This window comes from Cyrtonyx montezumae, unplaced genomic scaffold, assembly GCF_038088225.1.
Source record: "Cyrtonyx montezumae isolate F1298 unplaced genomic scaffold, pur_monq_1.0 scaffold_3, whole genome shotgun sequence".
Taxonomy (NCBI): Eukaryota; Metazoa; Chordata; class Aves; order Galliformes; family Odontophoridae; genus Cyrtonyx; species Cyrtonyx montezumae.
Genome location: NW_027072034.1, coordinates 155,721,462 through 155,749,122, shown reverse-complemented (window position 1 = coordinate 155,749,122; position 27,661 = coordinate 155,721,462). Strand labels below are relative to the sequence as shown.

The 27,661-nt window shown below is 38.7% G+C and overlaps 2 protein-coding genes across 12 annotated transcripts in view; one reads left to right on the top strand and one right to left on the bottom strand.

The window, feature by feature from the left end:
* Positions 1–27,661, bottom strand: part of USP6NL (USP6 N-terminal like) — a 210,373-nt gene that overhangs the window by 1,768 nt on the left and 180,944 nt on the right. The gene's annotated exons all lie outside the window — the stretch shown is intronic.
* CELF2 (CUGBP Elav-like family member 2) overlaps positions 1–27,661 on the top strand; it is a 375,872-nt gene that overhangs the window by 328,253 nt on the left and 19,958 nt on the right. For 8 of the 10 annotated variants that reach the window (XM_065743745.1, XM_065743742.1, XM_065743744.1 and 5 more), the window contains 2 exons: positions 4,739–4,873; positions 22,897–23,016. In XM_065743745.1, the coding sequence (XP_065599817.1) occupies positions 4,739–4,873; positions 22,897–23,016 (255 nt within the window). Of the gene's footprint in view, positions 1–4,738; positions 4,874–22,896; positions 23,029–27,661 lie in introns of all 10 variants that reach the window. The other 2 variants (XM_065743743.1, XM_065743748.1) reach the window with 1 other exon arrangement.

The window sequence follows — 27,661 nt, the reverse complement described above, 5'->3', positions numbered from 1 at the left end:
GGAATGGATAAAATTTCCAGAGAAAAGATAGGCAACTGCAGAGGTCAAGCTCTTGGAAACTGCTTATGAGCGATTCAGATTCAACTCCGATAATCACCACTGATTTTGAAATTCTCTGTCCATACCTTGTCACAAAAATGCAGTCAGTGCCTTCCTTTATCAGCAGTTGTTCAGCAATCAATTTAAGCTATTTCCTAATATGATTTTATTATGGTATTTGGAAATCCATATCTGCAGAGATCTTGGAAGACTTCAGGAATGGTTGTGTGATTCTGTTACCTCCTCTACAAATACCCAATAATTTCAAATTTACAGTTATCACAGGAGAAAAGCTGTGGTGACTGAAATGAAGCAAATTGCTTCATTGTATGAAAGTTTGCATCGGAGGCAGTGCAAGAAGTTGTAGAATGTAAATCTTGGGCTCTCAAATTTCCCCGTGTTTTCACGGAACTGCATCTGTGACTGTGCAGCACTACAAAAATTTCCTGCGAATGTGCTAATAGGCCTTATGAGAATGTTCTATCACCATCCATCTGTCACTTTTTAACAGGCCTGATTGGCAAGCACTTGTAACAACTGACATCTGTTCTTGCTTATTGATATGTAGATTTATGGTAATTGCTGTGAACAATAAGACACAAAATTACCTAAGGTGAACATTAAATTAAATTTTCATGCCCCTATCCTTATAAATAATTTTTTAAAAAATCTTAAGTTTCAAGCAAGGCATACTGTGCATCTGTTTTGTACATCATTTAATTGTTTTTTTTTTTTAATCTGCCAAATAGCAAAATGAAAGTTGAATTTCCTTGCAATCTTGAATATCTGCCAAGCTAATAGCACATTGGTAAATACATGTTATTAAAAATGGAATCAAACTGTATTGTGATTCTGGTTTTTTTAATCATTTCGCTTTAATTCCTAACATTGTCTCTATCATGAAGATCAAGAGTTATTCCTTGCCCAGAAATGTTTTTTCCCTACAGGGGGACTTTCATTTTTCATGTGTAACTCTGCCTATGAGGCTGCTCTTCAGTGTTCAGCAATTTGCATTTCTTCAGAGAGAGGCACGTTTGCTGAGTGAGCAGCGCTTTCAAATGACAACTACTACTACTCATTTTTGGTCCAGCTCCATTGCGGGATTTGGGACTGTTTTGAAAAAATTATAGGATGTGGAATGTGTGAAGACAGTGTGTGAAAGATGAGAGAATGAGAGAGCACGTTAGTCCCAAAGCACTATACCTTGGCTGAAGTTCAATTGAACCAAAATCCCCATTTGAGTTTGCAACTTGAGAGCATTTGGTTTCCTTTCTCTGAGTTTGTCCTAGCAAGTGGGATATCGACACACTTGACATGTTGATGGGCAAAGCCAGTGAAGGGAGAGCAGAAATGGTGAGCTGCCTAGGGAACAAAAAACTGTGATGACAAGGGTTATTTTTTGAAAGCTGGATCAAAATGGATCCTAAAGAGGGTGTGTATTAAGTGACACAAGCAACTCTAGGGCATGCTGGATGACGGCATGTGCTCCAAGCCCCTGCTGACAGCCACACCAGGGCCCTCGGTACTGTGGGGCAATTTGGGCTCTTTTTCTGATGCATGTGACAACAGCAGGCAGGTTGGTTGCTTGTTTTTTTTTTCCTGAAGGCACTGTAGCTGACACCCCATAACATCTGTAGAACTGGTTTGTGGCCAGTGTCTTTTAGTCACTTCCATGCTCAAACAGACTGGGTGGGGAGGCGACTCCGTCACTGCCTCGCTCTTGTCTGTTAATCTCCTTTTGGCGTAAAAACTCTTTCTTCAAGTTGGTGGATCCCTCTTGTCCTTCCGCAGGAAATGTCCCACTGTAAAATAATGTTTTTTCAGGATGATGCAATGCTGGTGTTAGTTTTGCATCCACACAATCACAACAGCAGCACGCTAGCCCCTAGAGAGCTGTTGTTTGTTCCACTGCCTGTTGACCTTGTCTTGCCACTTCCTTGAGAGTACACTAAGTGTACACTGCCTTCCAGCTCCCATCCTTTTGTGCTCACTGTCTCTGCTGCTACAGCCTTCTTCAGCTTTTCATGCATGCACAAAGTGTATGAAATGCAATAAAGAAAGAATCATAGGGGTTGGAGGGCACCTCAAGAGTCCAACCCCCTGCCAAAGCAGGTTCCCTACACCAGGTGAGAAGTAGAAGTATTAAATTGCTCATAAGTCCTTCCAAACTGAGGTTTAGAGAAAGGTCCACGCATTTTCCAGAAGCATGTGGGATTTGGTTTGAGGAAGCTCCTGTACCATTCTGTGTGATTTGTTCACTGTTATCCTGCTGTATGTGCTGTTGAAAAGTTTGAAGTGGAAACCTCACCACGGAAGAAATATAACCTGATTATGACTGATCCTACTGATGAATTTCTTACCAGAAGGTGGCACAAAACCATGCTGCCATGGTGAAGAGCCAACCCACTGCTTTATCAAATGTCCATTACCGAATGGCAACAAAAGATGGGCTCTGTGAAGATCAGCAATGTTTGCTGGACATTCGACGCTGTATTACTTATACTTCTTATAAAATAGGAAAGTAAAAGGTACATGAGGACCAAATATCAGTCCAGGATAAAAGTGGATTCTGTTTCTCATTCTAGAAACACTTTGTCTTTTGGGTTTTTTGTTTTTGTTTTTTGTTATTTGCAAAGAGCAGCAATGCCCTGTGATCACTATTTAGTAGTTGCATCTAATTCTCTAGATTAACAGTGACTTGTGACTAGGTTAGCTTTACTGCTTTGCCTTGCAAAATAATTTGCGTTGGTAGGGTTTGAGAAAAACATTATTTTCAGTTGTGGTCTTCATCCTGTGAAAGAAATCTGAAAAAGCATTTTTGCCATGTAATTCCTCAAAGTGTGTTGTGCAGATTTTAGAGTGGTGAGTCAAAGTATATTCCTAACACTGTTCTTGTGCCACATTTTCAAAAGCTCAGACATGCAGCTGGTTCTGGATGTGTAATTGATGTGCAGAAGTTAGAATTGCACCAATCCTGCACATTCACCTTGGGCCTGACTTACTTTTAGGAACAAGCTGTATCTAAATTCACTTTTATTCACAAATAGATGCTTAAATCAAGGTTCTACTCAGAGTTCCCAGTGCTGGGACAATGACAATACCTTTGTGTTCAGACCTTTGGGGAGCTTGTTTGTTGCACACAACAAATCTATGACATGTATTTGAAAGTACTGTCAGTCTGTTATTGCAGAAATTCACAAAAGAACACCTCTCCATTTCATTTTTTCCTTCTCAAACATGCTTACAAAGCCTTATGTTTGACCTCCTTTTTTTCTTCTTCTCCAAGTTGTTATGAGGTTCCTCTGGTGTGAGAAACAAAGTGTGCACAAAGAACTAATATCTCTCTCTTATATGAGCTAATGTTAAAAAAAAATTAAATTTAAAAAAAATTAAAAGAACAAAATGAGTTTTCAGGCTCTTAAATTCTCTGAATGTTCCCCAAAACTAATGTAGTCTTCTCAGCTCTGTCACTGGACCTCAAAGATGGTATTACTCTTCATAAGAGCTTCATATAACTAATATTATGCAACCATTTTAGTATTTTATGTTTTAAGGTCTATCTTATGGTCTGCGTCTGCTTTATCAATTCTACCAAGGGCTCAAATATGTAGATCTCTCATGGCCAAACCATCTAAGTAAACTCACACTGACATCCAAAAAATCTCTCCTGTTCCAATACATACACATTCAGCCTTGTGCTCATCCCTTTGGACAGTTGCATCTTATCCATAGGATTCTGTAAAGAATCCAGTCTGGTTAATATTAGCACCTAACTTGTATCTGCGTTGTAGTCTCATACTGAAGCAGCCCCACGTAGAATAAGGGCCTAAGTACTTGACATAGTCCAGCCTTAAAGGTGAGTACTTTAGAAGAGACTCCCAATCTCACCAAATGAATGCCATTTGCTGTTTCTTGTTCATCTTCTTTTCCATTTCACATAAATTGCATTTACTGTTTGTCCTTTGTAACTCACCATCTAAGTTAAATACTTTGCTGTTTAAACGAATGCATTTCTTGAAGGTCTTCATTGAAATGCAGGTGTACCTCCCCCATATCTTCTGAAATAATGAAGTAACAGCTGACTGAGTACTCTTGTTATCACAGTGTAGAGCTTATGGTCTGAAAGTCCCCACTTCAGTGACGGTTCTTTGATCAGTCTGATACTGATTTGATGTGCTTAATACATACCTGGCTTTAGAAATGAACTATCCAAATGAACATCCGTGCGACTGTTGGCTACTGCACAGTGCAGTCTTAGTGGATAGATTCAGACAGAACATGGGAAACAAATTATATTCATCCTAATTATATGACCCTATACTGAATGTGTTTTAAGTGTTAGTTATCTTCATTACACCCCCTGTTGTGTCAGGGAATAGTATTGCTTCTGGAATTCACATAGCGTTTAAATGACTTTTAATTCCACACTTATCCAAGTGACACCAACCAGATTTAATTTTCCTAACTGTAGGCTGGTGCCATTGCCATATTTGCTCACTTTGAAGGCAGAAAGGTGAGAGATGCTATCTGTGGGCTTTAAGTGGCTCCCAGAATATAACTCTCTTGGGAGTAAAAGGAACTGAATCTTACGGCAAGGTATACCTGTTGAAAATTGTTTTGTTGGTAGTTTTTGTTGTTGGTAGTGGTGGTGGTATTTTTTATGGCACCTCTTAAATAACTATATTGCTTCTCCATGCAGGCATGAACGCTTTACAATTACAGAATTTGGCAACTTTAGCAGCTGCAGCAGCCGCCGCCCAAACCTCAGCTACTACCACCAATGCAAATCCTCTCTCCACGACGACTGGTGCTCTGGGAGCCCTCACAAGTCCTGGTAAGAGCAGAATGCTTGCTTTCAAAATGCAAAAGTTAGAGTATATAGAAAGAAAATCATGTCATGCTGTGACTAAGTTCTGTGCTTGTGTAAATCCTGGAAACCCTTTTAATAACTGAATGTTTTTGTTGCTGTTATTTTTAAGAAAACTTATTTTTCAAGCTGTCCAATATGGACTTGTACTCCATTCCGGACATATTTCAGGGGCCAGCAGGACCTATAAGACCCACCTTGCAAGAAGTTTACAATTGAATGAGAAATTTAAGCTAATTTTAACTTTTCAGAAAGACTTCAGAACGTAACCTAACCCTTCCCATCCTACAGAAGGATCAAACAAGGTGGTACTTCTTAATCCCCAGGAGACAAATCTTTGACTCTCAGCCCATCATGCACTTTTTGTCTTTACCCATCATGAATTTTTATTCAGTCCTTCTCTCTTTTTTTCCTTGTTGTAGCTTCTATGGAGTTGTCTTGCGGTCCTAACTGAGAACCAGAATTTATATCAGGGGCATACACAGTCACAATCTGACTTAATTACCCCAAACTGTATGGGGAAATAAGGGACTGGTTAAGAGACAGTGGTGTCTCCATTGCAATTGTGTAGACTTCCATCCACGAGCTTCCCATGTCTGCACAGCCCTTGCCACTGAGGTTGTGCAAATCCAGAGTTTAGTAATGCTTCCACATCTCTGGAGTCCGTGGAGAGAGATGTTGATTCACTGTAGTTGCACTGAGTTTACAGTCAAGTAGTTGAGTCAAGAATCTGGCCGCTTATGTAAAGATAAAGGCTGTGGGGTGTAATTATTTGCATCATGAAGTGTGTTTATTGCTGTTCTAAAGAACATTCATATTATTTTAGACACCAGTAAAGGACGTTTGTGTTTAATCTTGTTTAAGTGTGTATTTATTCCCCATGAAAAAGTAATTCGTGGCAGACGGTTTGAGCACATCAGAAAGGAAAACAGCCTTCACTGCACAATAGAACTGAGATGGAGTGTGGTGCCGGGTGTTAAAGCTGGCCAACGCTTACCATTATATTGCAATTTTATTGTTCATTTGGGGGAGAGGTTAAATGGAAGGCAGCTTGACTGAATAGTAAGTTTGTACAGCCTTTTGCTTTTCCTTATGTGAGCCTCATGTTGACCTAAAAATAATCAGTCACAACAGCCCTGAGATGCAGATTGGGTCAAAATAATTTGGTTTTGCTGGTCCCTTCTAACCCAGAATGCCTGGGTGGGTGAGTGACTTTATCTGACGTCCAAGGCTGCAGAAGCATGTGCTTAAAAAGATACTTTGGCTGGGAAGGTGCTTTTTCAAGATAACAGCTCTCAGGGTGCCATCTTAAAGCAAGTCGCAGGTCTTCCGAAGAGACTGCTGATTCTGGCCCACACCTTAAATGTGGGATATTTTCAAAAACTCCTGAACATTTAACTGAAATGGTATACTCAGAATGACAATTGCTTCTTCTAAACAGTCTTATGGGCAGGTTGGAATTCCAAAGAGGAAGTCTATATCTAATAGCTTCCTTAGCCTGTTTCTATTGCACAACCAGACTAAAAGCAACTCCTGATAAAATGTCTTTCAGTTTGAGTTTTCTTACCTGGTTCCACATTCTCCACCCTATTAAGTATTTTTTAAACCTAAACAATATCTTCAATGGTTCTTCTCTGCTCTGTATGAAATGAATTTAGTTCAATAAAGCTTTTCATAGTAGCTCAAAGTATTTCCATTAGAACTTGAAATATGTTGGCAGAAAACATTTAAATGTGCCTCTCAGTGTGTGAATGTTTGGAGGCCTTGAGGATATTTTTTTGTTCTAGTTTTCTTTTAATAGAACACTTCAGTTTGTTGTGTTTCATAAGTGTAAATTGTTTTGTCTGATTTCAAAGCCTGCACAAAACCCAGGAATAAATGTTAGTCTCTCTCCAGATAATGCATTAAATTAATATTTCTCAGTTCATAAAACTACACAAATTTAGGAAAGTATAAAGGTACGTACTTAAATTGAATCGTTTTCTAAATGTTGTTAAAGCCAAAATCCTGCTCTGAACAGGAATGGTCTTGAGCATATACTTCTAATATGCCTTCAGCTATGCCAGCCATATCATAAACCACATCCAGATTTTTTCCTGTATGTAACTATGTCCCTCCTGAAGATCTCCCTCAAATCTGTCTTTGAACAAAACGAAGAATCACAGACTCACAGAATAGCCCATGTTGGAAGGGGCCCATAAGGGTCGTTGAGCCCAACGCCTCGCCCCACACGACCACCCAAGCTCTTGTTTTATCCTTTGTTTACGTCTGCCATAAGCACCTCAGATTGTTGTTACTTCCGTTCAAATTCACCTTGCAGCTTAAGTTTTCATATATAAGATTAGCAAACTTCAGTGTATCAGACTGTTAAGGATGGAGGTCAGACCAACTTTGATGCATTGGTGACACAGAAAAACAGGCCAGGAGGTGAAAAACAAGCATACTATCTGACATTTGAGCTTGTCCAGTTTTATTGCTGACTTCTATTTGCAACGTACTCTCAAGAAAAATATTCACTATCTAATAGTGATTGTTCAATTTGTATGAAACCCTTTCTTCAAGGTTCACATATTTCCAAACAAATTAAATTCCAATGATCTTTCTTTCATATGTGCTGTATACTTACTAAACAGCTTTGACCGCCACAGAGTCTAAGGACACTCATTCTCCTTCATGTACTAAATACTTTCTCTTCAGCTTGAAACGCTATTCATTCAGAAAGAACAGAGACAATGCAATCCCCCAAACTATTAATTTTTTTATAATTGTAAATTTATAATTTCAATTTTGCATACCCGTGGAACTCTCTCCCTACAGCATTGTTAGAAATGATTTTTTAAAAGCCTTTGCTTAAAAAAAACATAAAAGATTAAGCTTTCATTTTAGTAAAAATCCCCTCAGGCAATAAATAGGTTTTTGTCTCTTGGCCCTGGAAAAAAAAATTAAAATGGCTTAAATTGCCCATGGTTAAAGTAACTGTTTCTTACAATTATCAGATGGTAGTGAATAAAAATGAAAATGAAATTACGAAAAAATAAAAACCAGGTAAATGCATATTACGTCTTTCATGAGTTTCTCACAGGTCTTTTGAAGACTTATTTAATCATCTTCCTTGTCTTTTATTTTGATATGATAATTGTTTCCTTTATTTACTTTAATCACCTCTATTTGGTTAATTAATTCTTCAATATCTCTCCATTTCATTCACTTACTTAGTGCATTTTCTTGTTTTAAAGGCAAGTGCCTGTAGTACTTCTTAATGTAACGGTATGGCCTTGGGGTAGCTTTCACCCAAATCTGTGGAGCAGCTTTTACCCAACTCTGTGGAGCCATGAATGTTTGAGCCAGTTTGTATCAACTTCTCCCTGGCTTTGTCCCAGAAGTTTGCATTTCCTATTACATCAAAAAGGAATTTGAAGAAACTACATCAAGTATAGATATTGGCATTTAATTTGGGCAGGACAAATCTCTGTCCTCTTCTCCAGAGAATATCCTTGCCACATCCCACAGAAACTCTGACTAGCACAAAGCCCACAGAGAGGCTGCTCCTGCAGAGGTGAACATATGAACTCAGGACTAAAGTATCTCTCTCTAACAATCTGACATTTACTTTGCTTTACTTGACTTCTTACTCTAATTTTCACAAGGATAATGTTTGTTTTTCTCTGGCTTTCATGGGTAGTACAACCTTGGTACTGTAAAAAATTTCCTGCAATCTTTTTGCAAACTAGTATTAAACAACAGCAGGAACATTTTTGCACTCTAAAAAGGAAGAATATGGAAGTTGGATTTCAGATGCCAACTAGTTTTTTCATCTTACAACTTTACACCACTGCATAGACTTTTATTGTTAAACATTGCAGCATGAAAGTCACAGAATCACACAGGTTGAAGGGATCTCTTCCCAAGGACATTGCTCCAGGCTCCTGCTGAAACAAGAACCGCGTAGAGCAGGTTGGTGAATGCTGTGTCTAGCCAAGGACTGAATATCTCCAGAGGTGGAAATTCCACTACTTCTGTGGGCCTGTTTCAATTTTATTTCTTGAAATTCATGCATAACTGTTTTTCAAAAGCCAGTAGGGAAGCTCTTCTATGTGCAAATGAAGAGACGAAACATCTAATTATACATCCAAATTTATCTGCATAAACATACTCAGTATAACTTCTGAGCTGTGGAGGAATCGCTAAACCAGAAGCTAATTCAGTTGCAGACTTAGGAGCCTTGATTTTCCATGACATTTTCATGATTATTTGATTCTCTAAACTATTATTTATTCACACAGCTGAACTAGCTATTCATGCTTCAGTAACAAAACTCTTCAGGTTTATCTGCTGTGTAAACCTAAAAGGAAATCTGTGCAAAAAATGCTGTCAGTGTAGAAAGAAAGACTTTTTTCTTAAAACCAAGCCCAGCTTTTGCCATTTTCTATCAGAATTCACCCATTAAGTCTTAAGTTGAAAAAAGCCCTCCTAACATAAAAAGTGTAAAAATACTCATTTTCAGACAGATGCTGTCACTGAAATATTATAGCCTTCCCCATAAAAAAAGAACTCTGTGAAGAATAGAATAAACTGAAAAAGAGAAAAAAAAAAGACCGTTAGTGTCTGTCCTAGAAGAATTAGTCCAACTTTTCCCCCTGCTAAAAGCAGAGAATTATAACTTACAGTTAACATCCGTGCTTCATTATTTTTTCTACCCCCTAATATGGCATAAAGATTATCTTTCTTAGTTGAAGGTATTCATGTTGTGAATGCAATTGTTGAAATGTTAGCGATTTTATAGAATATACAAGATGCTTCAGCTGAGAAGCAGTGGAGAGTGTTCAAATAATCATTCTTAGAAGATTCTCTTTTTGTTCACTTCAGTACAATACATTTTTCTCCAGTCAGCAGTGCAAGCCTGCCACCATGACATTTTGTTAGAGGCCAGTACACCTACTGAGATAGCTGTGATTTGCTTCCAGGATGATCCAAAAATAGCCCTGCCAGTAGTTGTGTAGGAAGGTCTGACAGTTTGCTAAAGAATGAATTGGACTAGAATTGTTTCATGTTGAAGAAGATTGGCTTAAAATGCAGAATGGCACTCTTTATACTGTAGTATAAATTGATTATTTTTGTACTGTTTCATGTGGAATTAATACAGGTTCCATTGTTATATCATCATTTAATATAAGTTTTGTTTGATTTGAAGTACACAGGAAACTTAGCTCTTATAAGGACTATTATTTCTAGGATAAAAAACAATTGCTAAATGTAACACGTATCTTAAATAAAGGTTTATTTATACAGCATACCTACCAAATGGATATCTCAGGTGAAGAATGCTGCTTAAACAACCCAAGTACATGATTTTCAATTTTACATTTAAATGTAGTTAAATTATTAACACCATTATCTTAGTTCTCTGAAATAGAGAATTCCAACGTCTTAAAAGTGATCTCAGCACCATTTTTATTTTTTTTTAGTTTTAGTTTTTACTAATTATATATTTGCAAGTAAGCCAGGGAAGAAAACGTTGCCTTGGCATGTCTGCTATCCATCACCCATCACTTGACTGCGTGGTTCAGAAAGATCTCTGTCTGTGATGGAGGGAATATATCACCAAACTGTTCTATGTGAAGTAGCCCTACCTACTTGGTGTTAATTATCTGAGCTTGTGCTTAGGCTCCTAAATAATCAGATGATTGAGGCTGTTCTTTGTGCCCAGAGATGATGATGCTCCTTGCAGAGATACGCTGGTGCTAAGTCCATCTGCTAATTAAGTCACCCTTAAGCAGGAATCCAAGCATACGTATTAGAGCCAAAACTAGAGAACTGGGTATTAATTTTTGACCTATATTTGTATTTTAATGATGTTTCAAAACATCTAAAATGCCTAAAAAGAAAAAGAGTGTGAATTCTGTTCAAAATATCCCTGAGTCTCACTGCAGTAAAAGGAGAGGAGAAGAATGCTTAGTTCTCATGGAGCATCCCTGGAACAGCAATGTCTCTCCCTGGCTCCTCATTTGGAACAATGAATCCGAATGATGCAGGTGGCAGCAGGCTGGCGATCGATTAACCAGAATGACCTGTTTGCAGATTTGTCCTGTAAATGTATCAGGTTATTGTATATTCTCCTAGCAATGAGGTTTCTAAGCAGGAGTATATTAATTCAGCCTATAGGATCTAAGGGAAGTTCAGTTATTAAATGGCTGGGTTTAGAGTGGGCAGAACCTGACAGAGAAGAAGTGTGAGGCTGCCAGACAACTTCAGGAGGAGATAATTTTGGAAACTCCTTGACTCTTTTTTAGAATAAACATTAATATTTTAGGAAATTGGGGCACAGAAAAATATCTGTCTGTTTCCTTAGAAATGCATAATCACCAAAGTGGAAAGATAGAAACACATGCATATTTTTCAGTGAATAATTTTGCTGTTTAATTCTTTGGACTTGTTTTTAGGAAACAGTGTGCAGTACTAAACCATGGACTAGTAGGATCTACTTCAACAGACGACATGTTTGGTTTTTAAACATTAGTACATCATCATCTTCCTAAAGCATTAAATCCACTGCCTAAGCACATTTTTGGATTTACTTTGCTTATGGTATACAAATATCGCTTTGTAATACATTATATTTTGAAAATGTCTCTCTAACAAACTCTCAAACTTCATTTCAGACCACAGGAATCCCACTTTGTAAAAAGCCTGTTCTCCTTTTGTTGGAAGTATTCTTTCAAGCTCATTCAAGGCTGTTTTCAACTAAGAAACATGATACTATCAGCTTGGCTACACAGATAGATATGTGCACTTATATGGTGTGTATCTTACAAGAAGTCTAAGCCAAGAAAATACTGGAGTTCATAGTATTCAGAAAACAATCCAAATCTTAGCAAAACTCATGCAATTAGAGGAGCTTTCAAATATATAACATTTACTATTGCCAGCACTGCGACTGCAACTCTAGCAAACTGTGCATATGTCCAATCTACTTACAGCCAGTTTTCCTGAAGCAGGATAGTTTGTGGAATGCAATGGGAATTGGAGTTTGTGAATGTTATTTTTACTTTATCTGAAAAGGTCTAACTGAATATGGTGCCACTGATTTATTTTATTCATTGGTCAAACACAAGCATCCCCAACAAGTGCATGGGTTTGAAATCAAGTAAATTAAGCCCTTGACTGCCTTACTAATGGCCTTTACTATTTACAAACAATGTGTTTCAACAAAACAGAAGCATCATTGTGGAACTGGCCCACAATATTAACTTGCTCTTCTTCCATCTTTATAATTTCAAAGGAAAATAATACCAAATGTAGCAAACACAACAACATAGATTCACACAGGTATGCTCAATAGGTAATCCCTCGTTTCCTTAAATAATGGGCTTCAGTTGGATACAAAGGTCTGTAGGAAACATAAAGAAGAGAAAAATAGCCAACTGCAAAAATAGCCAGCTGGTAGCTTTGTCTCCCATACTTTTATTGACTTGGTATGCCCTTCTTCTTGGTAGAGTTCTGTGCGGTGCTTGGTGTAGTCCCTGTAATTTAAAGGCAATCAGAAATGCAACACAAGGCTTTAACATAAATGACATAATGATCAACATAAGTGAACCTGATTTTCACTTGTCCCAAGCTCAGAGAGCTCTGTTAGCCCTTAGTGATCCTGAAAGTATTCCTGAGGAGTATGAGTCTATCTGAAGTCTCTACTTTGCTTTTTCTGTCTTTGCAAAGAGATTGAATGAATTAGTACACCTCTCTGTTTCAGTTGGTTTTGTTTCTTTTTTTTTCTTGTATGTGAGCATGCATGCACAAGACGTGAAAGATAAAGCTGTTCTCAGAAGGTCACCTTCAGCCAAAAGGATTGCCATGGGGAAAGACTCTTTCCTCTTTCTCCTCTTTCCTGCTTAGACTCACTTGCATGCCAGATATGCACAGATGTGACTGGATGTTGAGTCTGCTGTTCTCCCTTCCTCCATTACTCAGTAGTGTTTCTCTTTTCCAGTATCCTGAGAAGTCACAGATAATCTTTCATAGGGATTGTTCACCTGTGAGTAATGAAGAAATAGAGGAACTTATTCAGAAAAGGCTGTGATATTGGTATATGTCTCTCTACACTGTTACTCTAATTTCTGCCAACTCTTTCTTCCTCACTTGCTTTTCTGCTTCTCTGTCCCTGGAGTGCATCTGTCACTTCTATTTTATTCTTTCCAAGCACAAGCAGAGCACTTAAACTTACTAGAATCTTCCTTACTGACACATCAGACAGCACTTCCAGATACCAGAAAATAATCAAGTTTCTACTCATCCCTCCACATCATGGGCAGTGTGTTTGTCAGAGAACTCTGTGGAGAATTAACCTCCCAGAAAGGAAAATCCACTTCTTTGCTAGAAATTACCCTGAGAAGCAGAAGGGGTGCATGATGGTACTGTGTTAGTGACTGGCAGGCCACCAGTTTGTATGAGGGTGGATACTCAGTTTGGTTGGAGATCACCATAAAGGGCAGACAATTTAATGCCAATCACAACACACTAGTTAGGTTAGAATACTGATGAGCCCTTTTGAAAGGCCAACTGCTTCTTCTTTCAGCAAAAATATTAAAATGCCCCCTTTTCTCCTACTCCCCCTCTCATTCTCCACAAGAATAAATTAAAACTTGGAGGTGTGGTTATTATCACAGAATAATTAGACCCCATGGGATTAGAGACACTCAACGTTTGTTAGAGCCCCTGGGTTGTGATTATCTAATAATGATTATGCCTCTGTCATTGCTTAATTATTCTTCCTCTTTAAAATGTTCCTTATGCAGTCAGAGCCTTTAGAGTGTGCTCATTTCAGACATTTGCAACTGCAAATTCCTGAGAGCAGTGTCACATGGGCAGTGTGACTGACTTCCCAGTTCTCCCCCACACCCATGTTTATAATGTTCATTTCATAAGCTCCGTCATCCTAACACTTCAATTGCTTCGCTTTTCCATTGGAGATATTTAAGTCATACTTAGGAGTGAACTTCGTGGCTTCCATCTCCTTAAACCAGACAGTTATTGTTAGAGCTATGTGAAGAGTGGACTGACCTTAAACACCTGGGATCAACTCTGGCCAGAACCCTGCAGAACACCAGATTGGTGGTGTTGATTCACTGCTACACGAAACTCCTACAGCTGACTGCCTTTTTGATCTGTTTTAAAGATTACCACAGACAAAATAAGATGCTGTCGATCAGAACGAAGTTGGATAGACTTTGTCGAACACAACTAAACTGTGGCTAGTAACCTTGGGCTTTCACTCAGGCCAGCAGGTGTTCATCTTGTTTATATAAAGTTTGCGTGACATCATTGCAAACATCAATGGTTTTTGCAACTAAAGCTTAGAAAGGAAAAAGAAAACACAGCCTTAATCTGATTATCCTTAAATCCAGTGTTGTCTGTTAGCTTTATTATCCCTCTTGTACTAACAAAAGGACAAAGAATATTCTGTTTACCCAAGTGATTTTGGGTATTAAACAGAAGATTTTAAATTCAACTTACTAAAATTAAAGATTTTTTTCTTAGAGGTTATATTTCTTTTCCGTTTGTCCCTGACTCTTACCATTTACCTCTTCTGTGTTACTTACTGGGGAGATGTTAGATTTTGATTCTGTTTTTTTACTGTATGTATTCTCATTTTCATAGTTTTTTTAAAATCCAATCTTCGCATCTTTTTACTACAATTTTACTTTCTCTTGCACGCTGCTAAATCAAAAGGAAACTAAAATGAATCTAAAATCCATAGGAATCGTGCAAGGTCAAGACCTCCTCTTGTTAGATGCAGATCTAGCCCTCGAAAGTTTACATATTAAATACTTGAGGTAGACTAGAATCATAAACACAGCAACGAGTTAAGTGGCATGTTCAGTCTTACCCTTTGTGCTTGTAAACAGACCAATAAACAGAAGTCAGATCTTCTGTTCAGTTTCCTCCCAACCCATATTCATTTTTCATTTTTCTTTCATTCTGCTTCATTGTTACTTGACTTTTTCTGCTTTTCTGCTGCATTATTCTTCTTTATTTAGGATCATAGGATATTGGAGGTTGGGAGGTCCTTGAGGAGGTCTACTGTTCAACCCAAACTCAAAAGAGGGTCAAGTGTGAGGTCAGATCAAGTTGCTCAGAGCTTGATTTACTCAGGGCTTGAAAACCTCCAATAACATAGACTGGTCAGTCTGGGTAACCTGTTACAATGGATAGCAAAATTCACATAGAAAAGGTTTTTCTTTATATCCAGACTGAACCTCTCTTATTTCAGTTTACATTTTGTCCTCCTGCCATACACTGCTTTGAACAGCCCAGTTCCAGAATCCTGCATGTCATAGGTGCAGAGGTGCTGCTGTTAGATCTCTGAAGTCATATCTTCAGCATGAACAAGTGCTCCTCCCTACAGGATGTGTACAGTACTGCAGTCCTTGCCCACCTCTGTGGTCACCCACTAATTTCCATCCAGTTAATCAGTATTTTTCTTGCAGCAAGAAGCACAAAACTAGATCCAGTCTATCTAGGTCCCTCTGTAGTGCCTTTCTACTCTCTGGCAGATTAACACTTCTTCCCAGCTTGGTGTCTTCTTCAAACTTACTGAGGGTCCACTCAATCCCCTTATCAAGATCATTGATAAAGATGTTGTGTACGAGTGGCCCCAGTATTGAGCCCTGGTGGACTCTGCTCATGATTGGATGCCAAGCTAGATTTAGCTCCACTGACTACAACTCTTTGGGCCCAGCTGTACAATCTGTGTTTCATCAAGCAAAGCATATGCCCATCCAAACCATTGGCAGCCAGCATCGCCATGAGGATGCTGTGGGGGACAGTGTCAATGGCTTGTGGTCATGTCCCATCAGAACCACTTGGCCCTTTATAGCAGAGCTCCTCCTAGCCCGTCCATCCTCGGCGTGTATCATTGGAACACGTAGCTCCTCCGTAGATGCAGGAATTTGAATTTGTACTTTTGTGCAAAGAGCCTTTCAAAAGGTACATGTTGGCCAACTCTGCCTCTCTGAGACCCTTTGAATGTCAGCCTTTTAGTCAGGAGCTGAATAAGGCAGATCCATTTTATCTAATCCTCAGAGCCAGTGGGCTCGGGAAGGCAGCAGAAAATTAGAAATGCAGCCTAATTCACAACAAGAAAGAGGATTCTAGATTCAGAAAAATGCCAATATAAATTTGACAGGAGACTCTCCCAAAAGAAAGCATGTGTTCTCTGCAACTTTTCATGCGTAAGAGTCACAGAGATGCTTAATCTTACATTTTTCAGCAGTATTGATCCCTGGCACGCTGCTGTATCATCTTAACCAGAGCAAAATACTTCCAATGCTGAACTATTTTAACTCTCCATTAAGAGAGAACCAAGTTGTGTTTCAAAGATGAATGGTGTGCTTTGCTTTTTAATATATGCACATCCACTACAACTGGCTAAGCAGGATGTGAACAGAAAACAGATAAGCAGGTAACTGATAGCAAAGTAAATGTTGATCTTCCTGTTGTGCCATGCATTAGGTAGCGATAAGCAGTTGTGGAGTATAACTGAGAGCTGCCTAAAGGAAAACTGTCAATAGGGCTGACATGGTTATTGCTGTGAATCTCTATTTGGGAAGTGCCGATGTAGTTAAGCCAGTTTTGGAGCTGCCCTGTAGCCTTGCATCCCCAGAAAGCTAATTCTACTCCAGAACTATTAGCTCTTCTCTTCTCATGGGTAGAGTGGGTGAAGGTCTACAGTAACCCTCCATGTGGGCAAAGAGAGGAAGCCAGCCTTCTTTTTTGATTTGTCTCCCTGCCTACAGCAGGGAGGTGGAACTAGATGATCTTTATGATTCCTTCCAACCCAAACCATTCTATAATTCTGTTATTTTCTTTGACTGTTCTCTCTGTAGTCCTGCCCTGAAACTAAAACAGTGTTTCCAAAAAGAAACCTCGCTTAAAAACTTTAAAATGTCTCTTCCGATATTTTTTGATGCTTTAGTACCAAACTGGCAATGTGTCCGTGCATCATTTTCAATCAGTATGCTGGAAGACAAGGAAGGAAACAGGACAAGGCAAAGAGAAATGGAGGGAGTGCACAGCCTAGTGGATATCACTTCCCAGAAGACAGTGCCAAGTTAGCAAACATCGCATAGTTTCCTAGAAGCCCTTTTATTTGTGGAACGTGGCTTTGCTGAGAAGTCATCTCTCAGATATTTACCAAGAAAAATAAAGAAAGAGTGGTGTCTAACACACACTTTAAACCATCTCTTTCCTAAATCAAGGTATTACATGTGAGATTTAAATAGATATTTTATTCAGAGCAGCCATGAGAGGATCTGTTTCTATAGTATTCATCAAATGCTCAGACAGCTTTTTTCCTGGTCTCCTCTGCTGGGGAACAGGATTTTATATGTTGGCTTAGAGATATGGATGAGGGGATGAGGGATTTACCCAATTCTACTGCAAGTCTGTACTGCGTGAACTGCAAACTATAGATGAACACAGGTCTCTGGTTTTCTTACTTTAGTATACCTAGAAGCCCTATTAAGGGTGTTCCTTGGTCTGAAGCATGGGAAGTAAATAGGCATGATAGAAAACAAGAAAACAAAACAAAACAAAGCAAAACCTAAAGCAGTCATAGTGAATGCTTGAAATTAGCACAAGAAGTCTGAGGCAGAACTGGGAGAGGCATCAGCAGCATCTTGTAGTTTAGTCCCGCATGCTCTTATGTGAAGCCATCCTCCTTTGTATGACCTGTACTGTGACAGTGCATAAGTCTCTGATGTCTAGGTATGCTTTTCAGAAATGTTAACACCCTCCTCGTATTAGTTCAGAACTGACCAGCATCAGACAATTCTGAGAGCTCCAGATGTGATGGAGTCAGTTACATTCTGCATTTTCACAGATTGGCACCAGTTCTGCACCACAGGACAAAAGCAGACCCCTCACCGATCAGGAAGGGCAGGATCCATCCCCCATCATGTGATCCATCTTTAAGGTTTACGTCTACCTCTGTCCATCTGTGTCTATGGACTGTGTTCACTCAGTGGAAACAGAGATATATCCAGAGCACAATTTAGCTCATCCTGACATGGTAATCCAAATGTAGGGCACTGAAGTTAGGTGTCTCTTAATCTGAGAAACAGTCCAAAAGACTGTTTTTGGCTAGACTAGCTTAAACTGACTGTCTGACTGCCAAAGGTGGAGAAATTAATCCCATCCACAGTGTGCGCTGCAAAGCCAAAAAAATATTTCCACATCATTGACTTTCCTAGATGCTGTTATCCTGAATCTAGTTTTCCAGCTGATGCAAATCCAGTTGTAAATCATTGTGACCCAATAGATTTAAGCTTGCCAACAGAATGGCTGAAAGTTTGTGTTAGTACTGCCTGTTTTTCTAGGTTGGCATAGTTTTTAGGAATTGTGTTGAAATACTATTTAAATAAAAAGGTAAATGTCTCATTGCTCACTTAAACTTCTCGTATAAGAATCTCTGGCTCAGAAGTTGCTGTAATTTGTTACATGCAGAAATTAAAATATTGAGAATATAGATGAAAATACCAGGTACATCCAACCTTAGAAGTCTCCACGGAAGCAACAGTGGTAATTAAACACAAATATATTTAATACGTACAACATTCACTCCAAATCAAAATATGTTCACTGTATCAAAGTGAGCTAAATAATATGTTAATCAAAGGCCAAGTTTCTTTATAATGAAGTTCATAAAAAAAAAATCATTTAGGAGGAAGCACAGTGAGATCAAATTGCTGGGTTTGGAAGGGATTTGGGATTGTCATGAGGGAGAGCTCCAGCATGCTCTTCTCAATTTCTCAACTTCTTAATAATATTATTTATATTATTTGAGTGTCCAACTCTTTACTACACTGAAGTTGAGTAGTCTGGAAGAAAAAAGAGGCAGATAGTTATGAGGCTGACTCAGAAATCTGGGATTAGAGGGATCAGTGAAGAGGCAACTTTAGTCTCTAATAGTTAAATATACATTTTGAACCTTAACTTTCATGGTTGAAGATGCTAAAATGTTCTGTAAAGTCTCTGTATGTTTCCTTGATGGAGGAGGCAACAGGTGCCCAGCACACAGCATATCTGCAGGAAACAAAGAAGATTTTTCTACAGGTCATAGGACAATTCTTTATTCTTGCTAGCCTTCACTGAACTTTTTCCAAAGCTGTGATATCATTTTCACATAATAGATTTCTAAGGTTAGCTGGAGTTGAGATGAGCATCTTGCCTGAACGCTTGCAACAGCAGACAAAGGACTCAACCCCATAACTTCTTCACTAGGGCCAACACTGCTCTGATTGAGCAACAGTCTCTTTGAGAAAGCTGCCTCTGTTATTCTCTGCCTATTGTATATGCAGCCATTGTTTAATAATCAGGCTGAATATCTCCCTCTAACTTCAATATCAGCTAATCCACTTAATGCAGCCCTAGGAACTTCACCCTGCCATATATAGGCTTAAGGAGACAATTATGAAATTGACAGTACAAAGAGAAAGATAATTTACCATACGTTGTGGAAAAAAGGTGCACCATACAAAGGGACTCCAAAAGCCTAAGTCATAGGAGTTGGACTTGATGATCCATATGCCCACCTTCCAACTCAAGGTATTCTAGTGCAAATTTGCAGGATTTGCACTTTTTTGTGTATTTTTATTTTCTTCACTGTTGCACTTAATATTGGTCACCAGTAGCACAAAGAGGATGATTCCTGGCAGCATTGGCAGCATTTCAGCTCTGTACATTAAGCTATCTGTGTAGCTGGAAAGAGACACCCACTCTTAATTAAGCACCACTACGAAGTGATTCAATTCAGAGCAGCTATGTGCTGGTGCTGAGGATGGAGAGAGTTGTGAAATGTTTTCCTTTGATTTACATGGTGACAGGAGAGCCTGGTAAAAATGAATTTATAAATTCTGTAGGTATCCAATCTATGTTTGTCATATGGAAAACTATAAGCCATAAATACAGAATAACACTGTTCCTGCATTATACTTGCATTATACTTCCTTTGCCATTACTCTGAGCAAGTTCTGGGAGCCCAGGAGCTTTGCTGACAAGAGAGAAATATACAGGGTCCCTCAAAATACTGCAATCATCTACTGTTACCACAAGACATGTAATTTTTCTTTTTTTCCCCCTTTGGTTCAGTAGACATTAAAACTTTTACTTCAAAGAACCTACAAAAGTGCAAAAGACAGGAAAGGTATAGAACTTGTCTTTAGATGATTTCCAGCATATTCTGAGAGTTCATAAGGTAAAAACTTTCAGCTAGCCTAAGTCTCCACATGTCTCTTGTAAGGCTTTCAAAGTCTTAAGACTTTGTTTCATCTCCCTGTAAGTTTTTTGAGGACAAGGAATACCATTACTTCAACTATCGATTTTTTGCAGCATTTTCTGGCAGATTTTCATCTCTAAGTCTTAGTCCCATTCATAATAATGTCTTAGCTCATCTCTGTCTTCATTTAATATGCACAGGATGCAGTAAAAGAAGAGAAGGTGTGGAGTCTCCCAGGATATCTCATCCAACAAGTTGCTGGATCCTTCGCTTACAAGTGCCCTAATGAATGGAGCTCCTTTCATGCCCATGTTCAATAAGATAATGGAAACCACACAATTTGTTCAGTTTCTTTTTCCTCAAAGAAATAATAAGCCATAGAGGAAAAAAAAAAAAAAAACATTGTCCCAGTGGATTTGTGAGACAGATAGCTGCTAAGCAGAAGAAATAGCCACAACAACAAAATGCTGATTTCTGAGATCCTTCAATGCTCCAACACTAGTATTCTACATTGATTATGTGCCAAGTCATTATTTAGGCAAGCTGGATAATCTGCATTGCAACTTCAAATGGGAGAATCGCTGAGGCACCTGCTCTGTGTTTGTCTGATGGAAAAGAGAAACTTGAAAAGAACAAAAGAAAAAAATGTTGGCCCCAGATATTGGCCATCCCCAAAGCACATGTTAGAGCAGTGAGCCTGATAAGAACCACCACGTTGAGCAATGTGGGCAATGCAAGAGGATTTAATCAGATATTTCTGCCTTCTCCAACAGATGTGTTGACAGTCCATAAGCGTATGGCTCTCACTCACAGGAGTTATTTGCCCCCAGGAACTTTAATGTAATTTTCAGGCAAACAATTTGCTAGCCTCCATTTCTCTCATTTCTTAAAAATATGTGTTTCCTTAAGAGAAAAGAGTAATATAATCCTCTGAAACAGCCATGGATAGAATTCTGCCCAGTTGTAACCAATCAGATCATTTAGATTTGAGGTTTAAGTGCTTCATTTAAATGATCTGATAATGAACATGAACAGAAACACAGAGCTGTGATGGTCACAGGGAATTTGCTGACATTCATTCGCTTTGATTTTTTTCTCTGTCTTCTCTGCTGGTGTTCACATTATCTGACAAAGGTGTTTTTTCCCTTGTTTCTTGGATTACATTTTTTTTTTAATCAAAAACATTATTGGCTTATTGCTTTTCAGAAGGTGATTGATCAACCAAGCTGTTTCTGTCTGCTATGTATAAAATTATTTTTATGAACATTACAGATGTGGTGGAAGTAGGGACAAGGAATGCCCAGAGTCAGAAAATCTCTCCTTACCTGCATCAAGAGAGTCCTTTTGACTCTGAGGCCCATGGAGGGAAGGCTTGTCTTTGCTGCATCTTGAGGTTGTAAAGATGATTCTTTGTATATCATTAAGCCTTTGAAGTTTACCCACGGAGTTTGAAAAATTAGCCTCAGCTTCTTTTTCCTTCCTGGATGCTGCAAATTGTAGGTACTCCACTTTCTGAGAGTTCACAGAGTAATCTGACATGTTCAGCATCCCAGAAGAGCATCAAGGTAGATGTGATCTTAATAATTTCCCAGTGATGTAATGGACAGGAGCAAGAAAACATGATGTAGACATGATGCGCCTCCAGTAGACTGTCAACAAAACACTGACTTTGAATGTTCACTTTTCAGAACAGAGTGCAATTTTTAAAGAAAAAGAAAAAATGTCTTTGTGATTGGTGTACTAGCATATGGCTCTAGAGACAAGCTAAAAACCTGATTGCTCCCTCAGCTTTTATAAGTGTGATTTACCTGATATAACTTTACGTATCTGTAAGTTATTTTTTTTATTCATGCAGGCTATTCAAGGTCCCTCTACAGGTGAAGTTCACTTTTCTAGTTCATCCCACCTATCCTAAACATAGACATTTCTACAGTGCCCATATTTCCTATGATAAGAGATTCAGTCTCTTTCTCTGCCTAAATATATACCTTAGATGGATTTATTTTTCTCCCACCTTCAGAACTGTCTCAACATCATAGCAGCAAAGACCTTTTATCTGTCTGAACCTCAGCTCTCCCTCTGGCAGAGCTTTGGTAGAAGCATACAATATCATTTATGGCATGCATGTACATGACTAGTTGCATACATAGACCAGACTAAAAGCCTGCAATGAGTAGTTACTTTCTGTGTTTGTCCTGTAGTTCTTCTTTTTGTAAACTTCAGGCATTCAAATAGTGTTCATACAGTGCCCTGTAGCCATAACTGGAGAGTAGTGTCTCACAGAATATTTTAACTTTTACTTGAATGACCTGTGATAAAAATCTGTTGTATGACAAAATTACTGCAAGGAATTCTATTTTTTTCAGGGATGGTGTTTAAAAAATGGCAGTATCTCAGCTGGTTAGCTGATCACCCTTGGATGCTAGCCTGGTTGACACACTTTTGAAAAAGTGACTGATCTCAATCCTATTGTTTATGTATTATGTTTGCAAATACCACAGTGCTAAATTTTATGATCCAGACTCTCAGTTCTAGGCTCATCAACACTTTCAGTGAGCAGTCATAATAGTAACATTTTGAGCAAGGTTGGTCTATTGGTCTGACAAATTTTCTTTCTTCCAAGAAGCATTGTTCTACTTAATGTTATTGTAAGTTGTTTTGTGATTAACCAAAATATGGCCTTAATTTTACCTTCTTTTTTTTTCTTTTCCTTTTCTTTTAGTGGCTGCATCAACTGCTAATTCCACTGCTGGTGCAGCCATGAACTCTTTGACTTCTTTGGGTACTCTCCAAGGACTGGCTGGAGCCACTGTTGGACTGAATAATATTAATGCACTAGCAGGTACCGTAAACAGTGAGTATTTATTGCTGTGGTGGACAGCCTTTCCCAATAATCCTGCCACAAAAACCGCCAATTGTAAAGTGATTATACAATTATTTTTAATCTATATGCACAAGTGGTCAAGCTGGTCTAGTTCCATTCATGTTACATACACAGATCTGGAGTCTTTAAGTTTCAAGTAATTTGCTCTGCAAAGTGAAGTCTTTTGGGACCCTGCAAAATGATTCCTTTTCCTACAAGCAAGTGGAAGGTAAAAGAAATGCTACCAGGGAATCTGGTTATCGGAAAAGTTCCTTCTTCGTTATGGGAGTCTGGAAACATATCTCATCAATGCACAAAACCTCATTCAGAAATATCATACTAAGAGAAGCACACTTGCCACAGAGGTAGTTCTTTTAAAATGCTTGTAAGGATTATCAAATTGACTTGAGAGCAGCATACTTGCTTTTAAAATGAAGGCAAGTCTTTGGCTTTTAATTGGCAAGTATCACAGAACAGTACCATCAGTCAGCTGTAATACCAAAGCATGAGCATCTATCCTATGGCATCTCAAACCCTGACATACTAAGCTAAGTAGATCATGGTAGTTGTTAGAACATCCTCTTGTTCTCAACCTTGGTCAAGTTTTTTCCAGAGAGGAATTTTTTTTATTGTATCTGTTATGACGACTTCACCTTTGCCTGAATGAAATTGGTTCAGCTGCATTTCCTCCTCCCTTTTTTAGTTGCTGTTGTTCCTTGCATTTCCTTCAGCAATGCAAGGAATCTAGTTGGTCATTGACAGTCCATGACCCATCATAATGTGCCCCCAGGAATGGATGTCCTCCTCAGTATCACTTGCTCACTCTGATGCTCTGCATGATGTCCTTTTTGTTACTGTTATTTGGCTGCTCACCCAGTCCTTTTGTTCTGTGATCTCTGGTTGTCATTGTTGGGAGCTGGGAAGGAAGGGGGCTAATGGCTGTCCATGTAGCAATGATGAGTGGTTGCATGGGGCCTTGTGCAAAACAGATCTTGCTTCTGGCAAGGACATAGGTATTTCACACAAAACAACCTTATAGCAAAGATGACTTCAGAACAATTGAAGAAAAGAATGTATATTAGGTCCCAAAATGCCAATATTAGTTTTTTTCTTATTCTAACTTACTATTAAAAAAAGCCACTGACAGTGGCATGCATGAAAAGCTTTCTTACCTCCTTCTACGTGCTCTCTTTAATAAGAGAATTACACTGTCATGAGTACAAAAACATGAAATATCCTTTCCCTGATAACAGTCATTGTGTTCTACATTATTTTTAAGAGGTCACAATATCAAGAGCAGCATGTAGCATCCCACTGCTTCCCTCCCACAAATACTAAGAACCCAGGCACACTGGAGCACTCCAAGATAACATTCCCTTCATCAACACTGAGCAGGAATGAATCACCTATGAGCTCTTGATTTCACCTGGAAATCCTTCTGCTGTGTTCCTTTTAACATTTATTGCAATGCTGCAAGCTAAGAGTTCACATTTTCTCAACTAATACTTTCAAGTGTTGTGTGTGCAAATTTACCTGCATGTGCCATTTGAAGTATTAATGATGTATTCACAACCTAGTACTAAATTCCAGCTTGTTAGAAGCCACCATTGCTTCCATACACTCAGCAACAATGCCTTCAGTCCCAAATCTTCATGGATTGCAGCGTGTGTACGTGCCTAGAATGTTTATAGCACTCATACTTAAAAAATGTATGTGGACATGTCTATTTATATACATAAGTATATCCATCTGTGAGAGAGATATAAAGAGGAGAAACTGTTTCCTCATATGTTGTGTTGTGGTATGTGTTCCTCTCAGGAGAACACAGATTATCAGTTTCAGTGGTTTGTGATGCTGATGATAGCAAAGCACTGTCCCAGTGCTAACAACCTCTCCTATCTATTTCAATGATGAGCCAGTGCTTTCTGTAGTGACCATTACTTTATCCAGTTGTTCACATTCTGTCTTCAAGAAACTCGAAGTTCAGTGGGTCTGATGTTTCACAGTGTGCTGTGGTCACAAGCAAACATTGTTTTGTCATGAAGGTTCCTGAAATAATTGTGCAAAAAAAGCTGTAATTGAATGATATGCTTTCAGTTGGGGAACTGATGAGAATAACCAAGCACCAGTCAAGCTTAGCATAAACCCAGAACAAATCAGAAGGTTGCACTGGTCTTGTGCATTCATTCACACAGATATTTTGAAGGAGATATTCTTCTGTTGAAACTGTGTCCATGTGTGTAAGATTCACTGGGAGAACATCTTCCAGGCTGAGCTCACAGGGGAACTCAGTCTGCTTTCTGGATCTTGGCTGGGGAAATCAGACTGAGCTCTGGAAACTGGTAGTGCTCACACTGTAGAAAGAAGCATTAGTAGAAACATGTCTGAGGTCTTAAAACTACAAGTGGAATATGGTGAGTGAGATGCCTCCAAGGGTTGAGCAACAGTTGTGCATACATAGGTCACTCCAAAAGTAATGCCTCCTATCTATTTCCATGAGAACTACAACAGATACAGAAAGCATGATCACACTGTTTGATAGAGGAAATTTTCAGCTACAGAGCACTATCTTTCAACATAGTCACCACCATTAGCTAATTCATGCAGATGAACTTTGAGACACTCTTCATTTTGTAGTGTGACAGCTTTGCTTGGCCATCCACACTATGGCTTGTCTTTAAAGTTACTGTCACCACTATTGAAACACATCACCCGCTGCCTCACTGCGCTCACATCCACTGTTTGGTCTCCATAAACATTCAGCAAGTAAATGAATGCCAGTAAGTGCAATCTTTTCTGCACAGAGGGATTCAGTTCCACACCTTTGCTTCATATGCACTTCCGTGTCAGGTGCCATTTTGTCAGACTGCCCCTCTACTGCCATCCATCTCACATCAACAAAATGTAACAGAATTTTGGTGGGAAGGTTCTGCCTCTACTGCAGTACCACCACCATCTGCCTCTGATGCCATGGGCCAACATAATAAAATAGGATACATTACATTTGGAGCAGCCCTTGTACATTTGGGGATTTGCCCAGTCATCTTTTCTTCTGCTTGAAACATCTATAAATGGCAACACATTAAGCTGTCTATTTTGAGGCAAGTAAAGGTAAATAATCAAGAAAGAAGAACATGGATTCAGCATATTGGACAGCTATGATAAAATATTTGTATTTGAACCCAGGGCAGTTAGCCTTTCTATCACCATATTTACATCTGTAAAATAAAGATAAAATTATTTGTGGCAGATTTGAAGGTGCTTGGAAGGCTCTTTGAGAGACCTTTGGACTTGCCAAGTGTTGTCATTTCTGTATTATGTATCTCAGAAAAGTAGAACACCATGGATGAGAGATTTGAAATGATTATTTTGCAGAAGTAAAGAAAAGACTAGAGTTTAATATCAGACTGAGGCGTTGGTAGATATAATAGATGGCAGAAATGTGTAACTGCATTTGGACCTCATAGATTTCATAAAATGTGAGAAGGGAGAAGAGAAAAAATTCTGAGACCTTTCTGCAGGTCTGCTTTGCTCAGGAGGGAAGTGTATTTAGACTGAGTGGTAGAAGTGCCCTTCCCAGAAGCAGTGTGCTGAACAGGAGCTATCTGCTGTCTGATCTGAAATCATTTGGTGGGTATGGCTATTGATTCTGGGTGAAAGAAGGGGGAGGATGCTGCCCACAGCGACATAAAGCATGTTTGTCTAATAGGCTGATGACTCACAAAAGATAACATGTTATCCTAATGCTTCCACTATTATCAAGTTATTTCAACACTATAATAAAGGGAGAGATACAAGGTTTGTTTTGTTGTTTTTTGTTTATTGTTTTTGTTTGTTTGTTTTATCAAGAGCCTTTACTTCAATCAGTGCTGTGTGTACACATGCAAGCAATGACACAAATTAAGTACAGAATCATCAGAGTAAGTTAAAGTCAGGCTCAGAATCAAATTAATTATTGCATTATCACTGTTATTAGTTTGAATCTTCATTTTCAAAATAACCTATCTTTTAGACATAAGGTGATTCTTAAGCTTTATTGGTTTGCAGGTTTTGTTTTACATCTGGAACCAGTATCAAGGAACAGCTGGCCCTGCTCTGACCAAGATTTTTGTTCATAGCGGCAGCCAGTATCTCCTATCAGAATACAGCAATGATCTGAAGTGGGGTGGAGGGGATAAAGAAATCTTCAAAGTGCAAGACATTTTATTAAGCAAAGCTACGAATATCACATCTCTGTCAAGTGTTTAGTCACACAAATTATAGTAATATCAAAAGGTATAATTTATGCAGTACAGTTCTCTTAATTGGCACAGACTGGTGGAGCCAGAAAGGTGCCACTTGAGCAATTGTCCTGATTATCAGAGACTCATAGGAATACACTTTCTGAATCTTCATAAGAGATGGAAGAAAACTAGTAGGTCAGCATCTTTATCCTCCTCTGTCAATTCAGGATAATTCCCTCCAGTATTCTTTCTATCTCCAAATTACTCATGTGATAAGGTTTATACCACTTTCCTTGAAGAAGATTGTTTCCTAATGTAATAGATTTCATTGTTCATTCACTATAAAGTGTCTTCTGCTTAATTTCCTTACTTTTCTCCCATTTATATAGAAGGGTTTTATC